The sequence below is a fragment of the Lampetra fluviatilis genome, chromosome 40, assembly GCF_964198595.1.
Source record: "Lampetra fluviatilis chromosome 40, kcLamFluv1.1, whole genome shotgun sequence".
Classification (NCBI taxonomy): Eukaryota; Metazoa; Chordata; class Hyperoartia; order Petromyzontiformes; family Petromyzontidae; genus Lampetra; species Lampetra fluviatilis.
Window position 1 is genome coordinate 4519407 of NC_136314.1, and position 24389 is coordinate 4543795.

A 24389-nucleotide genomic window follows, 5' to 3' on the forward strand; every position below is an offset into this window, starting at 1 on the left:
TCTGTGTTCACGTGCCCACGTGTTTGTGTGTTCACGTGCCCACGTGTTTGTGTGTTCACGCGCCCACGTGTCTGTGTGTTCACGCGCCCACGTGTCTGTGTTCCACATTCTTGATCTCCGTGCCCTTGGCCACTTCTCACGAAGTCTCTTGTTGCCATAGGCATCCTTCCGTGGAAAATTTAAAATTCATACACCGCTGCCCGCGGGGGGAAATGGCGCTCCGTCTATTAGCCCGCCCTGAATAATGAGACCTGTCCAGAAACTGATTAGTGTGGACGCATGTGGCTCACGCTTAGGGGACAGTGTGCATTAACCCGTTCCGTCTTAACCGAAAGTAACAACCCCAGTAATTATAACTGAGAGCCGGAATGTCTCCCCGCTTAAACGAGCAATGGGGCACTGTGACTTTGCTATTATGACCTGCCATGTTCTATCCGCTGCTGCTGTCGCCATTGCTCATAGTCCCGCGATGCATCAATCTATACAGCACCTGCACGTGAACCGATTTCACCGCTCCGTCTATCCCCTCCACGTGAACTGATTTCACCGCTCCGTCTATCCCCTCCACGTGAACTGATTTCACCGCTCTGTCTATCACCTCCACGTGAACTGATTTCACCGCTCCGTCTATCCCCTCCACGTGAACTGATTTCACCGCTCCGTCTATCACCTCCACATGAACCGATTTCACGGCTCCATCTCCTTTCGGGAACGTTTGTTCCTTAAGCCTCATGATGTGTCCTGCCCAAGCTTCACTTAAGCTTTCATTGTGTGATTTCTATAACTTTGAACAGCACCAAAGGCCAGATTTATTTAAAGGCATTTCCCACCGGGGGAGGCGGTCTCGTCGGAGAGGTTGGCCACGTCTCTCTTCCACGTTAATCATTCATCCACTGTGGAAGGACGAGAGGCTTTCAACCACAGTACAGCCCAACCAAACCGTGAGAAGATACTAACAGTCCACCACACAGCCTCGCAGTCTGTAACTCCTGCCGGGCATGGTGTACGTATGCCCATCCAAGAGCTGCACAGCCTCAGCTCTGCTCAGCTTGCAAGATGTGACATCGGTCAAAATCGGAGGTTACAATACAATGGTGGGCAGCAGAAGGCAGTGCAGCAAAATCGATAGTTGTGCTGCTCTTCTATGCTCCCCTGTCCTGCGCTCGCCACGTTCACCATCCCGAACTGACCAGCGATGTGAGGTATGGTTAAATGACTCCCCGTTATCCGTACAGCACGGTGGACCCCCTCATCCAGCAGATCGATGATAGGGCTGTACGGGCAAACGCCTGGCTGAGTTTCACGGTTCGTTCTCGGTTCCTGCTTTCGATAGTAGAAAGGTTCTCTGTTTGCTGCGGGCGAAAAATGTTACGCCAGATTAAACCCGTGCACGTGATGGAATAATGTGTAAACATCCACACAAAGAGGTGAGTAGCCCACTTTGTGCATTTATTTGTTCTGGTATTTTTGTTCTTTTGACCCGAAGGTTTTGCCCGATTTGTGCTATCGGCGTCGCGTCACGAGACCACGAAATTCACTCGCATCTCTGGAAAGCGGATATCACAGAGCTACCGCCGAGATCTCTTCAAATGACCTCTGGTCTACACAAAGTAGAGGGCAGAGCTTTCCCACCCAGCCAGCCTGCCGTCGAGAGTAGCGTTCATTGCATGACATTCAAGCGGACGTTTGTAACACCCGGGAGATTGGAGTGCAAAACCAATTTACGACGTTGGAATTATTTTTTGGTGACTGGGCTGTGACACCTCAACTCGCTGCACACGAGATACCAGTTGCATCACATTCGGCTGCCTGGATTCGAACCCTGGATTTCAGCAGTTGCTGACTGAACTCTCTGAACTCCTTGAGAATGCCGGACGCACCCCGCTCGACAACCTACTTGCTCCACTACCGCCGCCTGGAGCAGGAAATTCTGCCGGCAAAACCAAACCGCCGCCCACGCTTCTGTGGCCGTCGGGTCGCGGTTCTGTGGCCGTCACGGTTGGCAAATAAAGCGGGGGGAATTAAATTACATACGCCGGGCTCCGTACATCGTCTGGGGAGATGTGCAAATGTGCGCAGCGCTCTAAGCCAAGGTGCCTGCGAGCGCCAGAGCCCACACTGTGGCGTCTAGCGCTGGGAATCCGGGGTGGCGTCGCATCGCACCGGTTAGATTAGTCGGCTAGCGGACGGAAATTCTCGAGTCTTTTTATGTTCAATGTTCGCCTCTGGTCAAAGTCCTCGCTGTTTGTTGCGTTAACCATGGACTGTTCCCTGCCATTGGAATGTGGAATTTCCACACCTAGCTTAAGACCCACAATAGAGATGATAGCAGCTCCATGTTTGGTTGCAATGGGAGACTTTTATGCATCCCCATGATCCTAAAATATCACAGCTCGCGAGAATGTATCCCGATGCTGTGACTGGGCGTCACGTCGTGAGACGGTGTCCCAAGGAACTCTCACGGGGCAGTGCAGCCACAGCCCTTTGTATTTAGAGGACGGCCCGTGGAAGTGGATATTACAGAGCTACATTTGAAATCCCGTTCAGGTGCCCTCTGTTCCAGACAGCAGAGGGCAGTACTTACCCACTCACCCTGCCACTCAGAGAAGTGTTCTGGGTCATGGCAATGTTCTGGGTCAACCGTAAAATTTGAATTCAGCCAAATTGAGTTCAGAATTGTAATGAGACTATCGACTGAAGACGCCTGTATTCAAACCCAGGGTCTCAGCGTCGCCAGCTCGGTGCTCTTGACCTCTGAAAACATCCGACCACCTCCAGAGATCGTGAGACGACAGTGGACATTGTAACAGTGCTCTTGCTCATTTAAATCCAGGCAATGGTATTAATAATCGTTTAATTGAATATCATGTTAATCGTATATTCTTGGTTCTTTTGGTGAAGTCACGTAGATAGAAAACAAAAAATAATCCATTTCAAATAATAAAAGCAACAAAAAACCCACAATACATTTCAAAAAATATATAACTAAATAAACATTTTATTATTTTTTTCTTTAAAAAAAATTTGACAATAATAAAAGCAAAAACCCACAACGTTTCAATCACAACATAAGCGGTCTTCATTGCATCTCAAAATACTCTCCACCTATTCTATTTTACATGAAAGAAAAACCCCCCACAGATGGAACTCCCAAACAACTTAAGTGCAGAAATTGACAAAATGACGTGCCCCCCCCCCAAAACGATAACCTTTCTCAATTCGAGAAACACGTTTACACATCGATTACAACTTTTTTTTTTACCAGTGTCGTTTGTTGCTGACGCTTGATGTTTTCAGCCTTTGGGCCTGTTTCTCAGCAACTGTGTTCTTGTAAATAAAATAACTGCACCTGACGAAGAAAACTAAAATCATCGTATTAAAATTTGATTCCACTTTTTGGTTCCTGAACTCAAGCTCTGAGTCTTCAATGGTCCGGCTCGATTGACTTGTGTAATGACGACTTGACGCAACTTCTCTTGCGATGGCACTTTATTGAAGACGCGTTCACTTGACATCCGGCGGAGACCCACACCGCAACGGCCCCGAGTCTCCCGTGCATCCCCCCCTTACATACCGACACGAGGACACGCCCCCCTTCTCCATCATTCTCGCTGACTCTGGATGCTCGCTCCACCGGCAGTCTCCACCGTTGCCTGACCACGCTCCCTTATCGATCATTCCCGTAGCCACCAGTCCCTTCTCACTCACAGCTGACTCCCCTGTCATTACCTCCCGTAGCCACCAGTCCCTTCACACACACAGCTGACTCCCCTGCCATTACCTCCCGTAGCCACCGGTCCCTTCACACTCACAACTGACTCCCCTGCCATTACCTCCCGTAGCCACCAGTCCCTTCACACTCACAACTGACTCCCCTGCCATTACCTCCCGTAGCCACCAGTCCCTTCACACTCACAACTGACTTCCCTGCCATTACCTCCCGTAGCCACCAGTCCCTTCACACACACAACTGACTCCCCTGCCATTACCTCCCGTAGCCACCAGTCCCTTCACACTCACAACTGACTCCCCTGCCATTACCTCCCGTAGCCACCAGTCCCTTCACTCTCACAACTGACTCCCCTGCCATTACCTCCCGTAGCCACCAGTCCCTTCACACACACAACTGACTCCCCTGCCATTACCTCCCGTAGCCACCGGTCCCTTCACACTCACAACTGACTCCCCTATCATTACCCCCGGTGGCCACCAGTCCCCTCACACCGCATGCAGGCTCTATTGTCATTACACTTGTAAGCTGCAGGGCCAGCATGGGCTGCTGACCCGCCCATGACTGGACACCTGTGAAGAAGAGCTTTATAGCTCAGCTGATTCCTCCTGCAGTCGAAATCAAGATTCTGATTCTGATTACTCGGTTCCTCAGGCCTCCGTCTGACGGGGCCGTGCGACGGTAACCGTGCCGCGGCGATCGCATCGCCGATGTCTGCCGGGGGAGTGCCGGCACGACGGGGAGAATGAGGATCGTGGCGAGGATGGCTACGGAAAGAAGAGTCTTTGGGATGTCTCCTTTTCATTTATTTCTCCGCTCTTAACCTCTGCTGCAAGAGAGTGCACGCTGTCGGCTCCTGGCCGTGATTTGGGAGACGACCTGTTAATTACGTCCGCCGGGAAGATCAATGTGAGTAATTGAAGCCCCCTAACGTGTAGCATTGCAATCTGGCACGGGGATCTCTCGTTAAGTACGGGCCGCACATTAAAGGTGGGGGTATTTTTTTCCGCTGTCAAACATCTCAGCTCTGAGTGGAGTGTGCGCGTGCGTGGGTAGCGGTAGTGTAGCGGTTAGCGCGCTGCGCTACGAACCTGGCGACCCGGGTTCGATTCCCGCTCACGGCGAACACCAGTGACGATTATCTGAACCGGCCCTGGGCCTCCCCTAGGTCGACTCGGCCTCAAATGAGTACCTGATGCAATGTGTAAACATCGCCACTCGGGAGATAAAGGCGACCGGGCGTGGTGTTGGCCACCCACCCCCCCTGGTGTGCCGTGCCGGCCTTTATAGGTGCTCACTAACAGCACTTGCCCCTACAGTCTGTTAAGGCTATACGGGGGATCTTTGTCTTTTGTGCGTGCGTTTGTGCCTTTGGTGAGTGGTGGGGAGCGGTGAGTGCGCTGCCCTACGAACCAAACCAGTGATGATTATCTGTACCCAGGCCTAGGCCTCCCCTAGGTCAACTCGGCCTCAAAAGGGGCACTTGGTGCAGTATGTAAACATCGCCACTGGGGAGACAAAGACGGTTGGGTGTGGTGCTGGCCACCTACCCCCTCGTGTGCCATGCCGGCCTTCATAGGTGCTCGCTAACAGCACTTACCCTAACAATCTGTTAAGGCTATACCGGGGATCTTTGTCTTTGCCATTGGTGAGTGGTGGCGCTATGGTTAGCGAACTGCGTTGCGAATCCAGCCACCCGAGTTCGATTCCCGCTCACAACCAATAACTGGTGCAACTTTTAGCCGGTTTAGAGCCTCTCCTAGGTCGACTCGGCCTTAAACGAGTATCTGTGTGCGGTGTGTAAGCAACAGCACTGGGAGGGGAGAGACAAAGGCGGCCGGGCGTGCTACTGGCTACCCACCCCCGTCGTCTGCCATGCCAGCCTTCATCGGAGCTCGCTTGCCCTAACAGCACTTGCCCTAACAGTATGTTGCAGGCTATACGGGGGATCTTTGTATTCGTTTGTTCTACCGTTTAGAATTAAAGTGCAGGGATGCTCCTGTCGTCTTGGCACGGTGGTGCAATGTACCCCCCTGCCCGTGTCTCGTGTGGTGGAGTCAAGTGTGGGGACTCCCACCTCGTCCACGACGTCTCCATCGCGGTTCAAGTCCAGTTTTCAGCCGCCCGTAGTTTAACCGGGATTCTCCTAGCGTAGCGAAGTTGACAGGTTCAGTACCATTTGCTAAATCGCTTGAGCATGCAAAGAAATAAAACAAAAATCCACTAATTTGCTTTTCTGAGCCGTCCGTCTCCGAATGCTAGAAAGTCGAATTCATTCACCGCTCGTCTGGGAGCGTCACTGCGAGTGCGTCATCGGACTCCGACTCCACTCGCCAAATCCGTGGCGTTATCCTCCTGGGCCATGTGGCGGAGTGTTTTTTTGTTTTGTTGTTATATCACTTGAATTGCTAATGCAGACTACATTAGGGGGAAAATGAGCACCCCCGCTAAAATCCATCCTGGCCGGTGTCGGTTACATAACTTTTCAGCTATTACTATGCAAGTTGATGAAGGCTTGAAACGCACAAAGTCAAAGATCCCCCGTAGAGCCATCACCAGTGCTTCTTTATCTTTACTGCAGCCTTGCACCCCTTTGGTTCTCAAATCGTAAATCTTTTTTACACTTAATAAACACACGGGGTTTGGTTAAACAAAGCAGTTGCACTTACGTGCCCGTGCTTAATTTGTGTTTTCGATGATTTACCTTCGACAAAAATCTGGCCGTGTCTTGCACCCCCAGAAAGGGCATCTCACACCTCCCAAAAGATGCGTGATGCACCCCAGATTAAGAACCACTGACCGAAACAGACAATTGTGGCAATTGCTGTTCGCGAGCACGTATGAAGGTGCTCTCTTACTCAGATGCGCAGCGCAGTGCGCTAACCACTGCGCCACCACTCGCCAATGGCAAAGACAAAGATCCCCCGTATAGACTTAACAGACAGTTGAGGCAAGTGCTGTTGGCGAGTACCTATGAAGGCCGGCACGACACACAAAGGGATGGGCGGCCAGCACCACACCCAGCCACCTTGATGTTTACTACACACCGCACCAGGTACTCATCTGAGGCTGGGTCAAGGCTTAGGAGCGGTAGAGATAACCGTCACTGGCGTTGGCCGTGAGCGAGAATTGTATTGGGGTCGGCGGGTTCATAGGGCCACGCGCTTAATCGCTACACTACCGCGCCCGACTTGAAATGCATGCTCACTGATGCACGCGTACGCGCATTCTGATACGCGCCATTCTGACACACGTCACGAACGACGTGCAGTATAAATTTCGATTTAAAGCTTTCGTGACTGCAGGGATTCATCTTCTTGGTTCTTTCGGTAAAGTTACGTAGAAGGGAAATAATAAAATAATAAAACAATAAACAATTCTCACGACGTTTTGGCCACCACGCAAGCAGCCGTCCTCAGATGAAGAACAGGGCTGTCAGACGCTGTCTTTCCGACAGCCCTGTTCTTCACCTGAGGACGGCTGCTTGCGCTGTGGCCGAAGCGTCGTGAGAATTGTATTATTTTATTATGTTTTATATTTATTATTTTATTATTTCCCTTCTACGTGACTTTACCAAAAGAACCAAGAAGACGTGCAGTATGTACACGCGCACAAAACACGAGTGTGTGTCGTTTGCGCCCCAAAGGCTGTCCGTACGTATTGTATGTACGTTGAACTTCTTTCGCACGCATCGTATGTCGCGAACCGCGGCCAATCGGAGGTTGCGGGGGAAGGACAACAAAGGCGAGTGTTGTTGGCAAGCACCCATTCAGGCCGCCACTCGGCCTCGTTGCCTCTGTGTTCCAGAGTCGAGGGTCGCTCGCTTGCGGCGAGAAAACGAATTGAAGGTTGAACAACGCAGAAATATGCCTGACGCCACGCGTTGTCTTTCGAGTGCTGTTAGCGAGCGACCTATTAAGGCTGACGTGTTGCACAAGGGGGTGGTGTGGCCACGACCACGCCCGGCCGCCTTTGTCCCCTCAGGGCTCCAGTTCACACAATGCAGCAGGCACTCGTTCGAGGCCGAGTTGACCCAGGGGAGGCCCAGCACCAGTTCAGATATTTGCCACAGACGTTGACTGTTAGAGGGAATCGAACTCGGGTCTCTTGGCTCGTAGCGGAATGGTGAAATTGGCAGAATCGTCGAAACGTCCAATCAAGAAAGAGGAGGGCCTGTGGAATTGACGCTGGTGTAATAATCCTTCTTGAGACGGCTTCGGAATCAGTCCTTTTTATTTCCACTTCCACAAATACACTTTACTCACACACTCTCCGTTGCTGGCAGACAACGGAGAGAGGGCAGACTTCACACCAAGTCCCCACCGCGCACGTGGCACCCAGAGCCCCCGTCCGCGCGTGACTTCTGCTCTTGTCGTTCCCAAGTCTGCTCTCGATCGCTCTCTCTCTCTCTCTCTTAATCCCTTCGTCACGTGGTACCCCCCAGCCAATCATCCATAGACAGCGTTGACCGTTCTCGATGGTTCCCTGTCAATCCCGGGACCACGCCTCTGATCCGGCTCCCCATTAGCTGGGGCCCCGAATGGCCAGGCCAATCACCCCTGCTGACATGCCGAGATCACGCCGAGGCCATGCTCCCTGGCTCATCCCTTATTGGCTACAAAGCAGGACCGGCAAGCCAATCCCCACGTGAACCCTCTATGGCTGTTATTACACTGGTATTGAGTCTTGATTCCAACCAGCCACACTTTTCTATGGTGATTCCACGACGCAGACTGGGCCCCATCGCTCCTCCCTTCTCGCCTGAATGACACCACGCTGCAATCGGGATAGGAATCGGTCCGATTCTGTGGGCTAGCCATCGGCAATGAATTTCATTGGTGATGCTGCATTGGCCTGAATCATCACCATGTTGTATGTGTGTTGAACTTCTTTCGCATCGTACATAGACACTCGTGCTAATCGGAGGTGGCTGGATGCAACCAACTATAAACGAATCGCAATAAAAACAAAATTACTTGCTTTTATTTATCCACTTTTCATGATGTCTCAACTCGCCCAACCTCTGCTGAGCCGGGTTCGCGATAGAATCTCAATAGAATCTCATTTATTCTCTTGCACAAATTTTCCCACGTGGCAGAATCCTTGCCCGAGTCTCCGGGCAACGGATTCGATATTTTAACACGGGAGTCGCCCCTTAGAGAGAAGGGCCGTGGTTCCTGCATGGAAAATGCGTCTAGATATTAGATATTATCTACAAGTTAATAGCTCGGTGGGCCTTACCTGAATATTTTTTAAGTGATTGATTTTTCCTTTCCTCTGCTTTGCATTCGTGTCCCGTTTAATGCATCGTTTGTTGTAACGTTCTGACCTACCGCGGCTGGACATCTGTGAAAAAGAGCTCATTGCATTCCTCCAGTATAAATATTCTGGTTCTGAATGATCCAAGGGGGTCGTATGGTGGGAATAAATTTCGAATGACCTGCAGGCATCGGCCAGGTCTCGTACACACACACAACAACCATTCTATTCCGTCTCCTTGGGGCAAAAACCGTATCACCGCAGCACCATATTGCGTCTGGTGTCATTGTCGGCAGGGTGGACGGGGACGGGATTAGGTGGGCGGATTTGGGGTGAGAGGTCACGAACCGAATTCGCGAGGGGTCGCGCCGTAATTGGCTGTCGGCGAGAATTTTCGGCAGGCAGCCTCCTCCTCTCACGCTTGCTCTTTGCCCCCCCCACCCGCCTTGCCTGCCCTAGAACGTCTCTGCCACCAAACCTTCCAATTACATCCCCCCTTGCTCGCTCGCTCTCCCACTGCCCCCCCCCCCCCCAATACATCCTCCCAACCGGTGCCTAATACCACCTGTCCATGCCTGCCACAAACTGATAAATGACACGGGGAGAAGGAAGACGGAGGGGTGGGGGGGGAAAAACATACATCAGATGTGGTGGTGGGTGGTGGGTGGTGGTGGTGTCCCGTGGGGGTGGCTGTTAGGGTTTAGCGATGGCGATTGTCCGTCTCAAAGCGGCGAGTGATTTTCTCTCCGGCAGGAAGGGGAAAAAATGTCCAAGCGCCGATTGATTGGAACAAAAAATTGCGACCGCTATTTTCCGCTCCGCGTTTCCATTTCGGGTTTTGTTGGCACTGTGCCCCTGGCGCTGCTGTTGAGCACAGGGAGTATTTAACTTTCATTCGTACATTCCATGAATAATCGTTGTCATAGTTGACATTGCTTATATTTAAAACAATAACTCACAACGGTCACCACCCCATTGATATTCCTGGACCTTGCTCGAATTATTGTTTGTTTCTTCGCAGCTCGGCTGTCGACTCTATTTCACAGAAAAAATTACCCTGACCTAAATCGTAGCCCTATTCAAGGGTAATCATAATAACAATATCGTGCGGCCCTTTGTGAATCCGCTGCTGGAAGAAGGCCTCCCTGTGCCGTGTCGCTCGTGGATATGAGCCGTGAGCACATTTGTTACGTGTCGTGCATTGGTGTGTTTAGTGTTAGCAAGGCATGTTTTCTGCGAGGTAAGAGTATTACGTTGTGTGCTCGTGTGCAATGTGGCGCCGACATTCCCCGCGTGCATATGAAATTTCCTCCTGCACAGTATCCTCGCCGCAGCCTTCGCTCCCTCCCCTTGAGACGGGAAGACCTTTATCCCCTTTAAAAATTTCGCTCGTGCCCCCCACCCCACCCCTGCCGCCGGCAGGTACATGCTGGGCTTGGCGGGCGTGCCGGCCGTCGTCCAGTTTGTGGGCTTCCTCTTCCTGCCCGAGTCGCCTCGCTGGCTGGCGCGCAGCGGCCACACGCAGCACGCGCGCCGCGTCCTCTGCCGCATGCGCGGCACGCAGAACATCGACGAGGAGTTCGACCGCATCCAGGTCGGTTGCTGCCCCGCTGGCTCCTCCGGGTAACTGTTGTGCGGTAAAGCGCAACCTCCCCCCCCTCGGTTTAACGGTGACATCGGTTGACGGCTTTTCCGTTACCGCTTCGCCTCCCATAGAGGTTTCAATTGCCGTTGATGAAAGGTAACATACTCTTAGGTTTTTTCGGTAAAGTCACGTAGGTAAAAAATAAATAAAAATAAATAATAGAAACAAGTCTCCGTCATCAGGTGGGACCATCACAGCTAGATTTACTGATGACGGAGACTTGTGTTGCCTCCGAAACGTCGTGATTTATAATTTTATTTCTATTATTTTATTTTTATTATTTATTTTTTACCTACGTGACTTTACCAAAAAAACCTAAGAGTATGAATCCTTGCAGTCACGAAAGCTTCAAATCTAGAATGAAAGATAACGTTTACGTTGGAACGGATTAATGCTTTTATAACGTGTAATTCCCATATTCGATTAACAGTTATTTTGGTTAACAGTAGTTTTCGTGGAACGAATTAATTCTACGCTTTTATTACCTGCAATGAACAATTTCAACCTCCGTAGGCCCTGTGCCTTTCCTCCTTAGGCCCCACCCCTTCCTGATCATGTGATCAGGACTCATCTTCACTTCCTCTTTCAGACCCGCACCTTTCCTTTTGAGGACCCGCCCCTCCTCCTTCAGGCTCCGCCTCTTTCTGAATAGGTCCCGCCTCTTCCCCCAGACACGGGGTTGGGCTGGTTTGGGTGGTGGTGGTGGGTGGGGCGGCTCCACCAAGATGACCAAAATCTCAGAGCAATATGACAATATAGGGAATCCTCTACTTATTAAGGAGTTATTTTCCAGAGTTCTCCAAAATATACGTTTTTTGGGTTACTCGGCGGGTTTAACAACACATTAATATTTCCGTGATCTAACCCACACGTAGGCTTTCGTGACCAATATTATCCATAATAGAGGTTTTTTTTGGGTTAGATCACGTGAAATGTGTCGTTAAACCCGCTACCGGGGCGGGTATAACCTCTTATGGATAATATTGGTCGCGAAAGCCAACGTGTTAAACTTCCAGAGGTCTTGTTCGTAACTCGATTTTACTCTTGTCGATTCCAAACATGTTGTACGGCATGTTCACTAAACACGGGGAATGGCTTTAAAAGTTGTATAATCACCTGTAGATGTAGATTCCACTGGTTCTTTATGTTCTGCAGATGTAGATGCTAATTCTCTGGTGCTCCTAGTTTCCTCTCTACTCTAATGAAAAACTTGGTCTGAACAGGCAACTGGACGTACGAACACGTTCGTTCGTATCTCTGAAAGTTAATAAGTAGAATGTTCATAACTAGAGGAGTGCCTGTAAATTTCTCTTCAGCTTTGCGGTGAGTTGAAACAGTTAATTGTAGTAATTTTAATAATGTTATATCGCGTCATCATTCATGCATAATTGGATCTCACAATCGCCGACGACCCAACAGACAAACTGGAAGGCAGCTACCAGGCAGTGAGCCGGCATCACCAACAATTGCCCAAGCTCTGCAATCCTCTATATATGAATATGTTTTCAGTTAGTGAATGACGATTGTTTATACAAGTGGTGCATCAATCGCTTGTACATGTGACGGTGATGTTAGTTGTTTTGGCTATCGGGTGGTGGAGGGTTATTTAATAAAAAAAATTGGCCAGATCACTTCACGGCATAACCCAAAGAAATATACAAGGAATCGGAGTTGCATCGGAACGATCCTCCGAGTAAAGCCGCGTGGCATTGTGCTCCCAGGAGCGTTGTCACGAGCGCAGTAACTGTGGTTATGATGACGAGGACGATGACTGCGATGATGATGACGGCGATGATGACCGCGATGATGACGGCGACGATGACGGCGACGACGAGGGCGATGATGAGGGCGATGACGGCGATCATGATGACGACGATGACGACTGCGATGACGACTGCGATGATGGCGATCATGATGACGCGATCATGATGACGATGACGGCGATGACGGCGATGACGGCGATGACGGCGATGACGGCGATCATGATGACGACGACGATGATGATGATCCAGGCGAGCATCACCGCTGAGGAGGAGGACGATGGCAGCAGGGAGGGAGACGCGATGTCACACCAGCCCCACTCGCGAAAAGGTGAGGGGAGGATCTCCCAGTTTGTTAACTCATTCGATCATGTATTCACTCCTCTGCTCACTCATTCGTCTTTTGACATGTTCATAAATAATTTCACTCATTAATTTGTCTGTGCATCCATTCACTCATTTATTAATCAATATGCTGATTCGTATACATTTTCGTTAAACAAAAATGTAATAATTCTCCTATTCAACAATTCACTCATTCATTAATCTATTCAGGTCACATCTTCTTGGTTCTTTCGGTAAAGTCACGTAGAAGGGAAATAATAAAAGCTGCTTGCGTTGTGGCCGAAACGTCGTGAGAAATATTTTATTATGTTTTATTTTTATTATTTTATTATTTCCCTTGTAAGTGACTTTACCGAAAGAACCAAGAAGATGAATCCCTGCAGTCACGAAAGCTTTAAATCGAAATTTAACCGCCACTACGGGGTGGGATTCCTCAAAACTTTAAGATCCTTCTTAAATATACGCTCCAAGCCTGGGGTGTTTCATTCAGACGCTGTCTTCCGGACAGACCTGTTCTTCACCTGAGGACGGATGCTTGCGTTGTGGCCGAAACGTCGTGAGAATTATTTTATTATGTTTTATTTTTATTACTTTATTATTTCCCTTCTACATGACTTTACCGAAAGAACCAAGAAGATGAATCCCTGCAGTCACGAAAGCTTTAAATCGAAATTTATTCAGGTCACACTTGCAAATGAGACTTTCTTGGTGTCTTGAGCTCATCTGGATAAACATAATTTGTTTTACTTGATCTCTCCATCATTGATTCATGAATTAATGAAGGAGAGAAATCTAAGATGGGTAATAAGAATAAGAATCAGCAGAGCCTGGGAAGTCAAGTAGTCGACTGCGTCACAGCGTTGGCACCTAACGGAAGAACACAAGCGACGACGGGGCGTGGTGACCTCTTGACCTTGACTTACGGCACTTTGTCTAGAGCTCTGAACAATCTCGCACGCGTTACGGCCCGTTCTGCCAATCCACTGCTTCATGAGGGCCTTCCTTCGTCCCGCTGGTCGGCGCTGTGCTCGATGAATGCTGGGGATTGTAGTACTGGGGATTTTTTTTTTTTGAGTGAAATTTTGAACAACAGACATATCAGACACTAGTACATCTAATCGGCATGATCATTGCTTCACTGCAGCTCAAAGACTCACTCCTACAAGGCGTGTGTTGAAGTTAGGAGATGTACATGTGTTCGACTTTGCTGCAGCATACTCTTAGGTTTTGTCGGTAAAGTCACGTAAAAAAAAAAATAGCTGTGACGATCCCACCTGAAGACGGAGACTTGTGTTGCCCCCAAAACGTCGTGATTTAATTTAGTTATTTTTTCATTTATTATTATTTTATTTTATTATTATTATCATTACCCACGTGACTTTACCGAAAAAAAACAAGAGTATGAATCTTTGCAGTCACGAAAGCTTCAAATCTCGACTTTGCTGCAGCAGGCCGGACCGCCTGCTTTCGAACACACGGCGGTTGCCCGTCCAGACTCCGACCCCTGCTTAGCTGCCGCTGAGATCTGACGAGATGGGACGCGCTCCGGGGCATTCGCACAGGCGGAGCTATTCATAGCCACACCTGCCCATTCATCGGCTTGACCTTGCCTCTCCATGTGCCCCGTGCCCCGTGTGTGTGTGCGCGCGCTCGAAGGCTGGGTGCTGTGGAAGATGATAAAGCACCCTCCTACGCGGCGAGCACTCGTCGTTGGCTGCGGCTTGCAGATGTTCCAGCAGCTAGCCGGCATCAACACAGTGATGTACGTACGCACCAACACGTGCACGCAAAGACAAATATTGCCCCCCGTATAGTCTTAATGGACTGTTGGAGCAAGTGCTGTTAGGCTGGCACGGCACACAAGGGCGTAGGTGGTCAGCACCACACCATAGTGGCGATGTTTACACACCACGCCAGGTACTCATTTGAGGCTGAGTCGACCGGACAGAGGCCCAGGACCGGTTCAAATATTCGGCACCGTTATTGATTGTAAGTAGGAATCGACGTCGGGTCACCGGGTTTGGTGCGCAATGCGCTAACTGCTGTGCCACCGCCCCCCACACACGCACAAAAAGACAAAGACAAGATCCCCCGTATAGCCTTAACAGACTGTTGGGGCAAGTGCTGTTAGCGAGCGCCTATGAAGGCTGGTGTTTAAATGCTGCGCCAGGTCCCCATTGGAGGCTGAGGTCGACCTCGCGGAGACCCAGCATTAGTTGAGACGTTCGCCACCGCTGCTGGGAATCTTTAAGTCGGGCCGCTGGGTTCGCAGCGTACTGTGCTAATCACTGCGCCGCCGCTCACCCTTCAGCAATTGACGGCATCTCTGAATCCCACGGCTTGGCTACGTACGGTGCGACCAGAGGTTCTACATACGGACAAACACACAGACATACGCACAGACACACGCACAGACACGCGCACAGACACGCGCACAGACACACGCACAGGCAAACGCACAGGCAAACGCACAGACACACACACAGGCACAGGCACAGACACACGCACAGGCACAGACACACGCACAGGCAAACGCACAGACACACGCACAGACACACGCACAGACACACGCACAGACACGCGCACAGACACACGCACAGGCAAACGCACAGGCAAACGCACAGACACACACACAGGCACAGGCACAGACACACGCACAGGCACAGGCACACGCACAGGCAAACGCACAGACACACGCACAGACACACGCACAGACACACGCACAGACACACGCACAGACACACGCACAGACACACGCACAGGCACAGGCACACGCACAGACACACGCACAGGCACAGACACACGCACAGGCACAGACACACGCACAGGCAAACGCACAGGCACAGACACACGCACAGACACAGGCACACGCACAGGCAAACGCACAGGCAAACGCACAGACACGCGCACAGACACGCGCACAGACACGCGCACAGGCACACGCACAGGCAAACGCACAGGCAAACGCACAGACACACGCACAGACACACGCACAGACAAACGCACAGACACATGCACATTCACGCACGTGAGCCGTCGCTCGGCGAGGCCAGCGGACATTACGGATGACAGATAATGATTAGCCGTCACGGTCCTTGCAGACATTATAACATTTATGTGTCAGTTAAAATATATACCGTGAACGTATACTCATAATGACAGAGATCCCTCAATTCAGCCTTCGAGATTGCATGGGTAAGTGCTGTTCGCGATCACCTATTCACCAGAGGGGTGGTCGTGTACCCGGCACTGTGCCTTGCCACTTTTGTCTTCCCGAATGCTGCTGTTTATAAGCCATGTAGAGTATTCATTTAATGTCGATCCGACCTAGGGGTGATCCTGTCCTGAAACTCAATCACCATTTGCCGCACATCTACACAAAGACATGTGCGCACACACACACACACACGTACGCTGCATCGTGCACACATACAAAGACCGACACACATACACGCACATGTGCAATAACAACAGCCTCCATTCACCACTAAGTGATGGTGACATTACCACAGCGCTTGCGCCAGGCTAGGTGCGCTTTGAGGCCATTTTGAGGTGTGAAAGCTAGTTAGCAGGAAGTCACAGGACAAACCCAGGTGGCACCTCCGATTAGCACGGTTGGCTACGCGTGGTGTGAAAGAAGTTCAATATACATACATGGGTTGACTGACTGAGATCACTGGCAGATACATCACCTGTGCTCCTGGCTGTGCCAGCTTGTGCCTCTATTTTGGCACATTCAATCGCACTCAAAGACAAAGATCCTCCAGTATAGCCTTTAACAGACTTTTGGGGCAAGTGCTGGTAGCGAGCGCCTATGAAGGCCGGAACGGCGGACGAGGGTGTGGGTTGCCAGCACCATGCCCGGTCGCCTTTGTCTCCCCAGTGGAAATGTCATTTGAGGCTGAGTGGACCGAGAAGAGGCCCAGGACAGGTTCAGGCAATCGTCGCTGGTGTTGGTCGTGAGCGGGAATCGAACTCAGGTCACGGGGTTCGGAGCACAGCGCACTCACCGCTACACTACCGCTCCCCACATTCACACACGCGAACATATTAAATGACACTCTTATGTAAATAGATATAAAGTCACGAGGATGGTTCTTATTAAAATACAATTCACGATTGAGATTGTTTCTTGCTCTTGAATTATGCATAACCGTGAAATGTTGGCCTAATCGAAGAATGTTTCAGAGTTGCTACCTTGGCCCTTATTTTAAATACAGACTACCTTAACATTTCATGCACGCACACATGCACATCGACTCATGCGCGCGCACACATACACACAGATGCGTGCGCACACTTTCACACAACTCGACAACCGCCGTTCACTAACTGGCGGTGCCGTCACCACGGCACTTGTGCCAGGCTAGGTGCACCCTGAGGCCACGTGAAGTATTGAATTATTGCTTGCTGGAGGTTACGGGATAGACCCAGATGCCCATGGGTGGACGGACACGCTCGCACACACACACACACACGCGCGCAAACATGCGCGGTGCCAAATTTATTCATAACATCGGACGTGTGGCATGCAAATGCAAGAAAAACCTTTAATATTTTATTGCCACCTTGGAAAAAGATCACGAAAGTTCGGGTATGAATGTTTTAGCTGTGGCGGAAGTGGCTCGTTTGATGGGGCAGGAGCTGCCTTTGAAATCGGAGTTCATTAGCCGAGCAAGTGGCAAAAAGACACTCGTGCCCATAGGCCCGGACAGTTTTACTAATTTACAGCTCCTTGACAATCTGTTGCCGGATCAAGGCCTCCCAATGCCCTGTTGGCGAGCTGGGTTGTTTGATCATATTTTGCCGCACTGGTCAGCGTGGGCTTGGGTTGAACGATAGGCCCAGGTTAGCTCGCCACTGGTCTTTGTTGACAGTGGCTGGGAATTGAACTCGGGTCGCCAGGTTCACAGAGCGGTGCACCACTACACGACGCGTCGCCACTGCTGCGGTCACCTTGGCAACTGTTATTCCCAGATTATTCTTCTTCCGTAGATTCCAACCCGATTATGCAATTGGCAGAATGTACATTTGGATATTCTGCCAGCAAGCAGCGCGCACCACCCTGTGTCAGAAAAGCGGCCCTGGAAAAAGATCTCACAGACCTACTTCTGATTCCACTTGAGTGGACCTCTTGATCCCCACTGGAGGCACAGCTGTTAATGGACTGCAAATAGTTGTGGTCACATGTTACTCAAACTCGAATATTAAATGCACAGAGCTGGAATTTGGCCAAATGAAGTAATAACCCAAATGTGATCTCAAACAGTATTACATTAACACGCGTCTGGGATAGAGTTCCCTACTCGAGAAACTAGTATCATCACACTTGTCTGAAACCTGGGTTTTACCCACGGATCTCAGCAGTGGATGATTAGCACCGTTGGCTACGTGCAGTGCGAAAGAAGTTCAACATATATATACAACTAGTTCATGAAGCCTGTCTTCGCAGGCATACGTTTTCAATGAATATAATTAACCTGATATGATTTTGAACAATTTTTATCTACAATCAGACACTAAACACTACTAAAAAAAATACTTATATTTAAAGAGGTTTAAAGATTCCGTTCTTTTTTATTAGAAAGAACAAATATATATTAACTTTAAAATTTTACCGTTTTCGAATTATTCAAATTTGAACATAATAAAATGCGTATTTTTTCGTTCAAAACCGCTTGCGTCCGAAATATCTCAAGCAATAAAAGTACTGTAGAACCAATGGTTCTCGCTTTAATTTTATTTGCCATTTAATGCTCTATCAAACAAAACAACGCAAAATATTATTTTGAAAGGTTTCTGAATGACGCACACAAACATGTTCATGGGGCACTTAAAATCGAGATTTGGGGGCCTTGAAATGAAAAATCTCGCATTTTCAGATTTTTCCTGTTGTTTGTGTCCTAAAAGCTACCTAAGTATCATATTTCAGCTTTCCACCTTGTCGGGAAGTACTGTAAGGTTTGCTCTGGATGCCCTTGATAAAACTCATCATTGTGACCTATACAGATAGACTGGCCTAACATCCCTCCTTGATCGCAGAATCATTCACCAGGCTTTGCTTATTAGAAATGTCCTTGGTTCCAATTCGGCAGAGTATTTGTTGGATCTGTTGACGTCAGACCTAACCTGAGGGAGCTCATTATTGTTTTTGTTGAATGTTCCAAGGTACAAAACAGGTTTTGGTAATCGGGCATTCTCAGTGGCCGCCCCTCGTCTCTGGAGCAATATCACCACAAAACTTGATTCGCAGTTACCACCTTCACTCAATCATCTGAAATCAACTTCTTTTAAGTGCATTCCTGCCAATCTGCCACTGCTGAAGCAAGTAGATGATGGTGATTGTTATGGTTACTAGTGCTACTTCGAATTAGTCGTTTGCACAGGGAAGCAATTTTTCCAAAGGCGTTTCTATTCCTCGTTTTGCAATATGTTTCTCTAATCTTAATGTTCAGTTTAGTTAAATATGTAATTTCTAATTAAGTAATATATTGTAAAAAATATATACTTTTTTCATTTCTGTATTTATTCTATTTATAATTTTTATGCGACCTGTTGCAAGCGTCGTGTTTTTAATGTGACAGTTTTTCTATTTTGTTGATGAAACCCGATTCAGGAGCTTCTTAGCTCACAGTGAAATTCTAAATAAAGTGTTCAAATAACCTGTTTTGAGACATACAGATGAAGGTCTTTATTTACTGTCTATAGATGATCTCACCCCTCAGCCACATAGCTTCCTGACAAGTGCTCTGAGGTATTCTAAATTCCAGCTGTCTGCAGGTGGGGGAGCAAGGTGGAGAGATGTCATGAATGCAGAGTAACATGATAGCTGCCGCTTTGAAGTCGCTGTTTGAAGCCAGACGTGTGTTTTCTTGTGGGGAGAATGCTACTTTCGTGTGTGACTTCTCTTGCAGCAGACGCAGCATTTGATTGTTTTTTTTCAGGGTTCACCTTTCTTTCATTCTAGAACTCATCGCCGGGAGAGGATGGCAGCAACGTGATTGAACTCTTGTGGGTCAAGTGCGTGACTGTGCATGCGTGCGCGCGTGCATGTGTTCGATCGTGTGCGTCTGCGTGCTTGCATGCGGTGTGTGTGCGTGCGTGCCCGCCCATGTGCATGCATGTATGCGTTTGTATGGATGCATGTGTGCACGTGTGATGGCTCACGTCTGTAATCCTGCTCTTGGGAAGGCACAAGTTTACGAATCGCACAGATCTGGAAAACTCCACAGTCAGATGCGTTTGATGACAATGCAGTTAAATGGGGTTGTTTGAGCATTTCTCCTTTCTCATGCATGGGGTTTTCTCCAGGTACCACGGTTTCCTGCCGTATTCAACTTTCAACAACAAAATTGGCCAAACATTCCGAAGCAGAACGCTCCGGGGAAAAAAACAGCCTCGATACTCAATACGGAATTCGATGGGTAAAGGAATTGCGTCGTCGTCATTTCCGTTGTGCTCGCCAGAGGCGTGTGTCTGTGCACCGTACCCTGGCGCACGAGCCGATGTGTCGCTCCGGCGCCCTTGGATGAATTGCCGCGGGTTCAGGCTGGCGATGTGCGCTCGTGCGCGCGTATGGAGGTGACGGTGAACACGAGAAGTAAAGTTGATGGTTTATTCCATCGTCTGTGTGCGTATGTGCGTGTCTGTGTATACGCACGCATGCAAGCACGCGCACTGTGGAGGTAGGTTAGCGAGTTGTGCGAGGAACCCGGCAGAGTCTCAAGTTCGATTCCCGCTCGCGGCCACCAACTCCAGGGGCGATTATCTGAACCGTTCCTGAACCAGTCCTGTGCCTCCCCTAGGTTAACTCGGCCTTAAATGAGTACCTCGTGTAATGTGTAAATATCGCCACTAGGGAGACAAAGGCGGCCGGGCATGCTGCTGACCACCCATCCCCTCGTGTGCCGTTCTGTCCTTCATAGGTGCTCGCGAACAGCACTTGCCCCAACAGCCTGTAAATGCTGTACAGGGGATATTTGTCTTTTTGTGGCTGTGCACTCGCGGTTTCACACCTCTGCCTTCCGCCCGCCACAGTACAAATGGGACGGTGAGAACAAGAAAAAATAGCATGCTCTTTGCATCGAATCCCAACCCCAAATCGTGACGATTCATTGAATATCTCGGCGAAGGTGAATGTATGCATATTGAACTTCTTCCGCACAGTACATAGCCAACCGTGCTAATCGGAGGTGCGGGGTTGTTTGGGGGGTTGCGGTGTAAATCCTAAATTACTAATGCGTGTGTGTGTCCATGCGTGCGTGTGTGTGTGTGTGTCCGTGCGTGTTTGTGTGTTTTTGTCCGTGCGTGTGTGTGTGTGTCCGTGCGTGTGTGTGTCCGTGCGTGCATGTGTCCGTGCGTGCATGTGTCCGTGCGTGCGCGCGTGTCCATGTGTGCGTGTGTGTGTCCATGCGTGCGTGTGTGTCCGTGCGTACATGTGTCCATGCGTGCGTGTGTGTGCGCACGCACGCGTGTGTGTGTGCGCACGCACGCGTGCGTGTGTGTGCGCACGCACGCGTGCGTGTGTGTGCGCACGCACATCTGCGTGTGTGTGCGCACGCACATCTGCGTGTGTGTGCGCGCATCTATCCGTACGCGTGTGTGTGTCCATGCATGCGTGTGTGTGTCCGTGCGTGCGTGTGCGCGCGCATCTGTCCGTACGCGTGTCTACGTGCGCACGCGTGTGCCTGCGTGTACGTCCGTGCCGCCCGCCTGCCCGCCCATCCCCGCAGGTACTACAGCGCCACCATCCTGCAGATGGCCGGCGTGGCGGACGATTCCACCGCCATCTGGCTGGCGTCCGCCACGGCCTTCACCAACTTCGTCTTCTCGGGGCTGGGCGTGTGGCTGGTGGAGCGCGTGGGTCGCAGGCAGCTCAGCCTCATCAGCATGGCAGGTGCCATTGTCCTCACGGGCTCCCCCCCCCCAACCCCCCTCACCGGACGTTAAATTTGCGACGCGTCGGCTCCGTCGCGTCGGGACGGTTCTCCGCGACTGTTGACTCCCAGACTTGCGCGACGGGCTGTGACGGGGCTCGCGTTTTTGTTCAATAAAAGCAAACTTTTGTTTTTCATTTGCGCCGCTTATTCGTTCGCTCTCGGAGAGAGAGGGCGAGAGAGAACCATTCGGGGAGACGCAGGCGAGGCGGGCAGTGGGCCAGATACCAGCGCGGAACTATTGTCCAAGCTCTGTCGGCCTACGTTGGGATGTTGATTGGCCACCTCACCTATTAATGTTTATTTTTAAATCCTTTATATTAAGTTCGCTTGCTTGCTTAGGACCGTGCAAATCTTTCGGTCGTTTTTTAACCCACTTCCCGTGATCCAATCGAGCTGACATTTTCCACACAGACTCGTTGTGCGTGACAATTAATGTTCGTGAACATTTTTTTCCAAAATTGTACACTTTTTAGGACAAAAATATTATATTTAATTACCAATTGCTTAATGGTGCAATGCAATCATCTGACCCATAGGTGGCAGCCATCTCAAGCCAGAGGACGAGAGGACTCTAGCCGCCACGCATATAAAGGATTTATAGTGAAAAACTTTGTTTTTACGGGTTATACTTATTCACTATCCGGATAACTTGGAAAAAACCCACACGTGCGTTGTTGGACGGGGTGGGGGGGGAGTGAGGGGTGGGGGTAACACTCAATCCTCTTGCAGGTTGACGTTAACCCACTTGCTGTACCGCCGTCATACCCCGCAAAGCCAGGAGATGGCGACCTCGATGACGACGGGTGGGGAGAGGTTTCACGGACACGTGTGTGTGTGTGATCCACCAACCCCAGCTTGCACAGTGCTGCATTACTACAGGCCATGTGCAGTGTAGCCACCAGCAATCGGAGTTCGTCGCTGTAGCGGTTAGCGCGCTGCGCTACGAACCTGGCCACCCGAGTTGGATTCCCGCTCACGGCCAACACCAGCGACGATTGCCTGAACCTGTCCTGGGCCTTTTCTAGGTCCACTCGGCCTCAAATGACATTTCCACTGGGGAGACAAAGGCGACCGGGCATGGTGCTGGCAACCCACACCCTCGTCCGTCGTTCCGGCCTTCATAGGCGCTCGCTAACAGCACTTGCCCCAACAGTCTGTTAAGGCTATACGGGGGATCTTTGTCTTTGTCGTTGCACAGGCACCACGCTGAGCCTCGCCCTCCTGGGCTGCGCCTTCCTCCTCGCGTCCCAGACGTCGCCCCCCGTGATTCTGCACCCCCACGACCCAGCAGTCACCAACTCTTCATGCATGGCGTACAGGTGACAGCATCGCACGTGTGTCCGTTTGCATGTGTGGGGAGTGGTACGGCTAAAACGCAGCAAGTCGGCACCGTAGGGGGCACAGGTGGTGTATCTGTCAGTCATCTCAGTCAATCGATGGCACCTGGGTCTGTCCCGTGACTGTCAGCGAACCTTCGGCACTTCACGTGGCCTCAAAGTGCACCCAGCCTGGCACGGTCACGGCGGTGACGTCACCGCCACTTAGTGGCGGTCGGCGGGTGTTGGTATTGGATTGGGGACTAGTAGGGAAGTGGTTGGCGCGCTGCGCTATGAACCCAGAAACCCGAGTCCGACCAGTAATAGTGTCGATTATTTGAACCAGACCTGGGCCTCTCTACTAACTTGGATTAAAAATGGTGCGGTGTGTACACATCAGTACTGGGGAGACAAAAGCGGTCAGGCGTGGTGCTGGCCACCGACCCTCCCTCTCGTGTGCTGTTCCGGCCTCCATAGGTGCTCGTTAACAGCACTTGCCCCGAGAGTGTGTTATGTCTGTACAGGGGATCTTTGTCTTTGTGCCCGTGTGTGTGTTGGGCGCAGCGTGTGTGAGACGTGCATGCTGGACCCCCGCTGTGGCTTCTGCTTCGGGATGAACGGATCGCACGTGGACAACTCCTCCTGCCTCCCCGCCGACCCCGACAACACGGACCAGGCCACCTGGGGCAGGTGGGAACTCGCACGCACGAATGTATGTGAGCGCATGTGTCACTGTGTGCGTGCCCATGTGTGTGGGGAGCGGTAGTACAGTGGTGAGCGCACTGCGCTACGGACCCGGAAAACCGAGTATTCAATTCCCGCTCACGGCCAACACCAGTGATGATTATCTGAACCGGTCCTGGGCCTCCCCTAGGTCGATTCAGCCTCAAATGAGTACCTGGTGCGGTGTGTAAACATCGCCGCTGGGGAGACAAAGGTGGTCAGGAGTGGTGTTGGCCATCCACCCCCTCGTGTGCCGTTCCGGACTTGATATGTGCTCCCTAACAGCACTTGCCCCAACAGTCTGTTAAGGCTACACGGGGGATCTATGTCTATATGTGTGTGAAGGCGGCAATGCAGTGGTTAGTGCACTGCGCGATGAACCTGGCGACCGGAGTTCGATTCCCGCTCTCGGCCACCAACAACCAGCGACGATTATCTTCTGGGCCTCCCCTAGTTCGACTCGGCCTCAACGACTACTCGTTGCAGTTCTGTTAACATCAGAACTCACAAGACAAAGGTGATGGGGCGTGGTCCTGGCCACAACTGCTTGTGCAGCACACCCGAGTCAGGGTTCAACGGCCCATCCGTCATCATTATAATCATCACCTCCGCCACGATCGCTCCGGGACGGAACGATGACAGCCGCCGCCAGTTGGCGACGAGGGTCGTTGA

The 24389-nt window shown here is 50.6% G+C and overlaps 1 protein-coding gene across 3 annotated transcripts in view; it reads left to right on the forward strand.

The window, feature by feature from the left end:
- Positions 1-24389, forward strand: part of SLC2A13 (solute carrier family 2 member 13) — a 38248-nt gene that overhangs the window by 10499 nt on the left and 3360 nt on the right. For all 3 annotated transcript variants that reach the window (XR_013639784.1, XM_078874896.1, XM_078874897.1), the window contains exons 4-9: positions 10412-10583; positions 12647-12725; positions 14396-14501; positions 21472-21635; positions 22877-22997; positions 23559-23684. Coding sequence is in view for 2 of the 3 variants with exons in the window: in XM_078874896.1 (XP_078731022.1) it covers positions 10412-10583; positions 12647-12725; positions 14396-14501; positions 21472-21635; positions 22877-22997; positions 23559-23684 (768 nt within the window). In the remaining variant the exon portion in view is untranslated. The remainder of the gene's footprint in view (positions 1-10411; positions 10584-12646; positions 12726-14395; positions 14502-21471; positions 21636-22876; positions 22998-23558; positions 23685-24389) is intronic.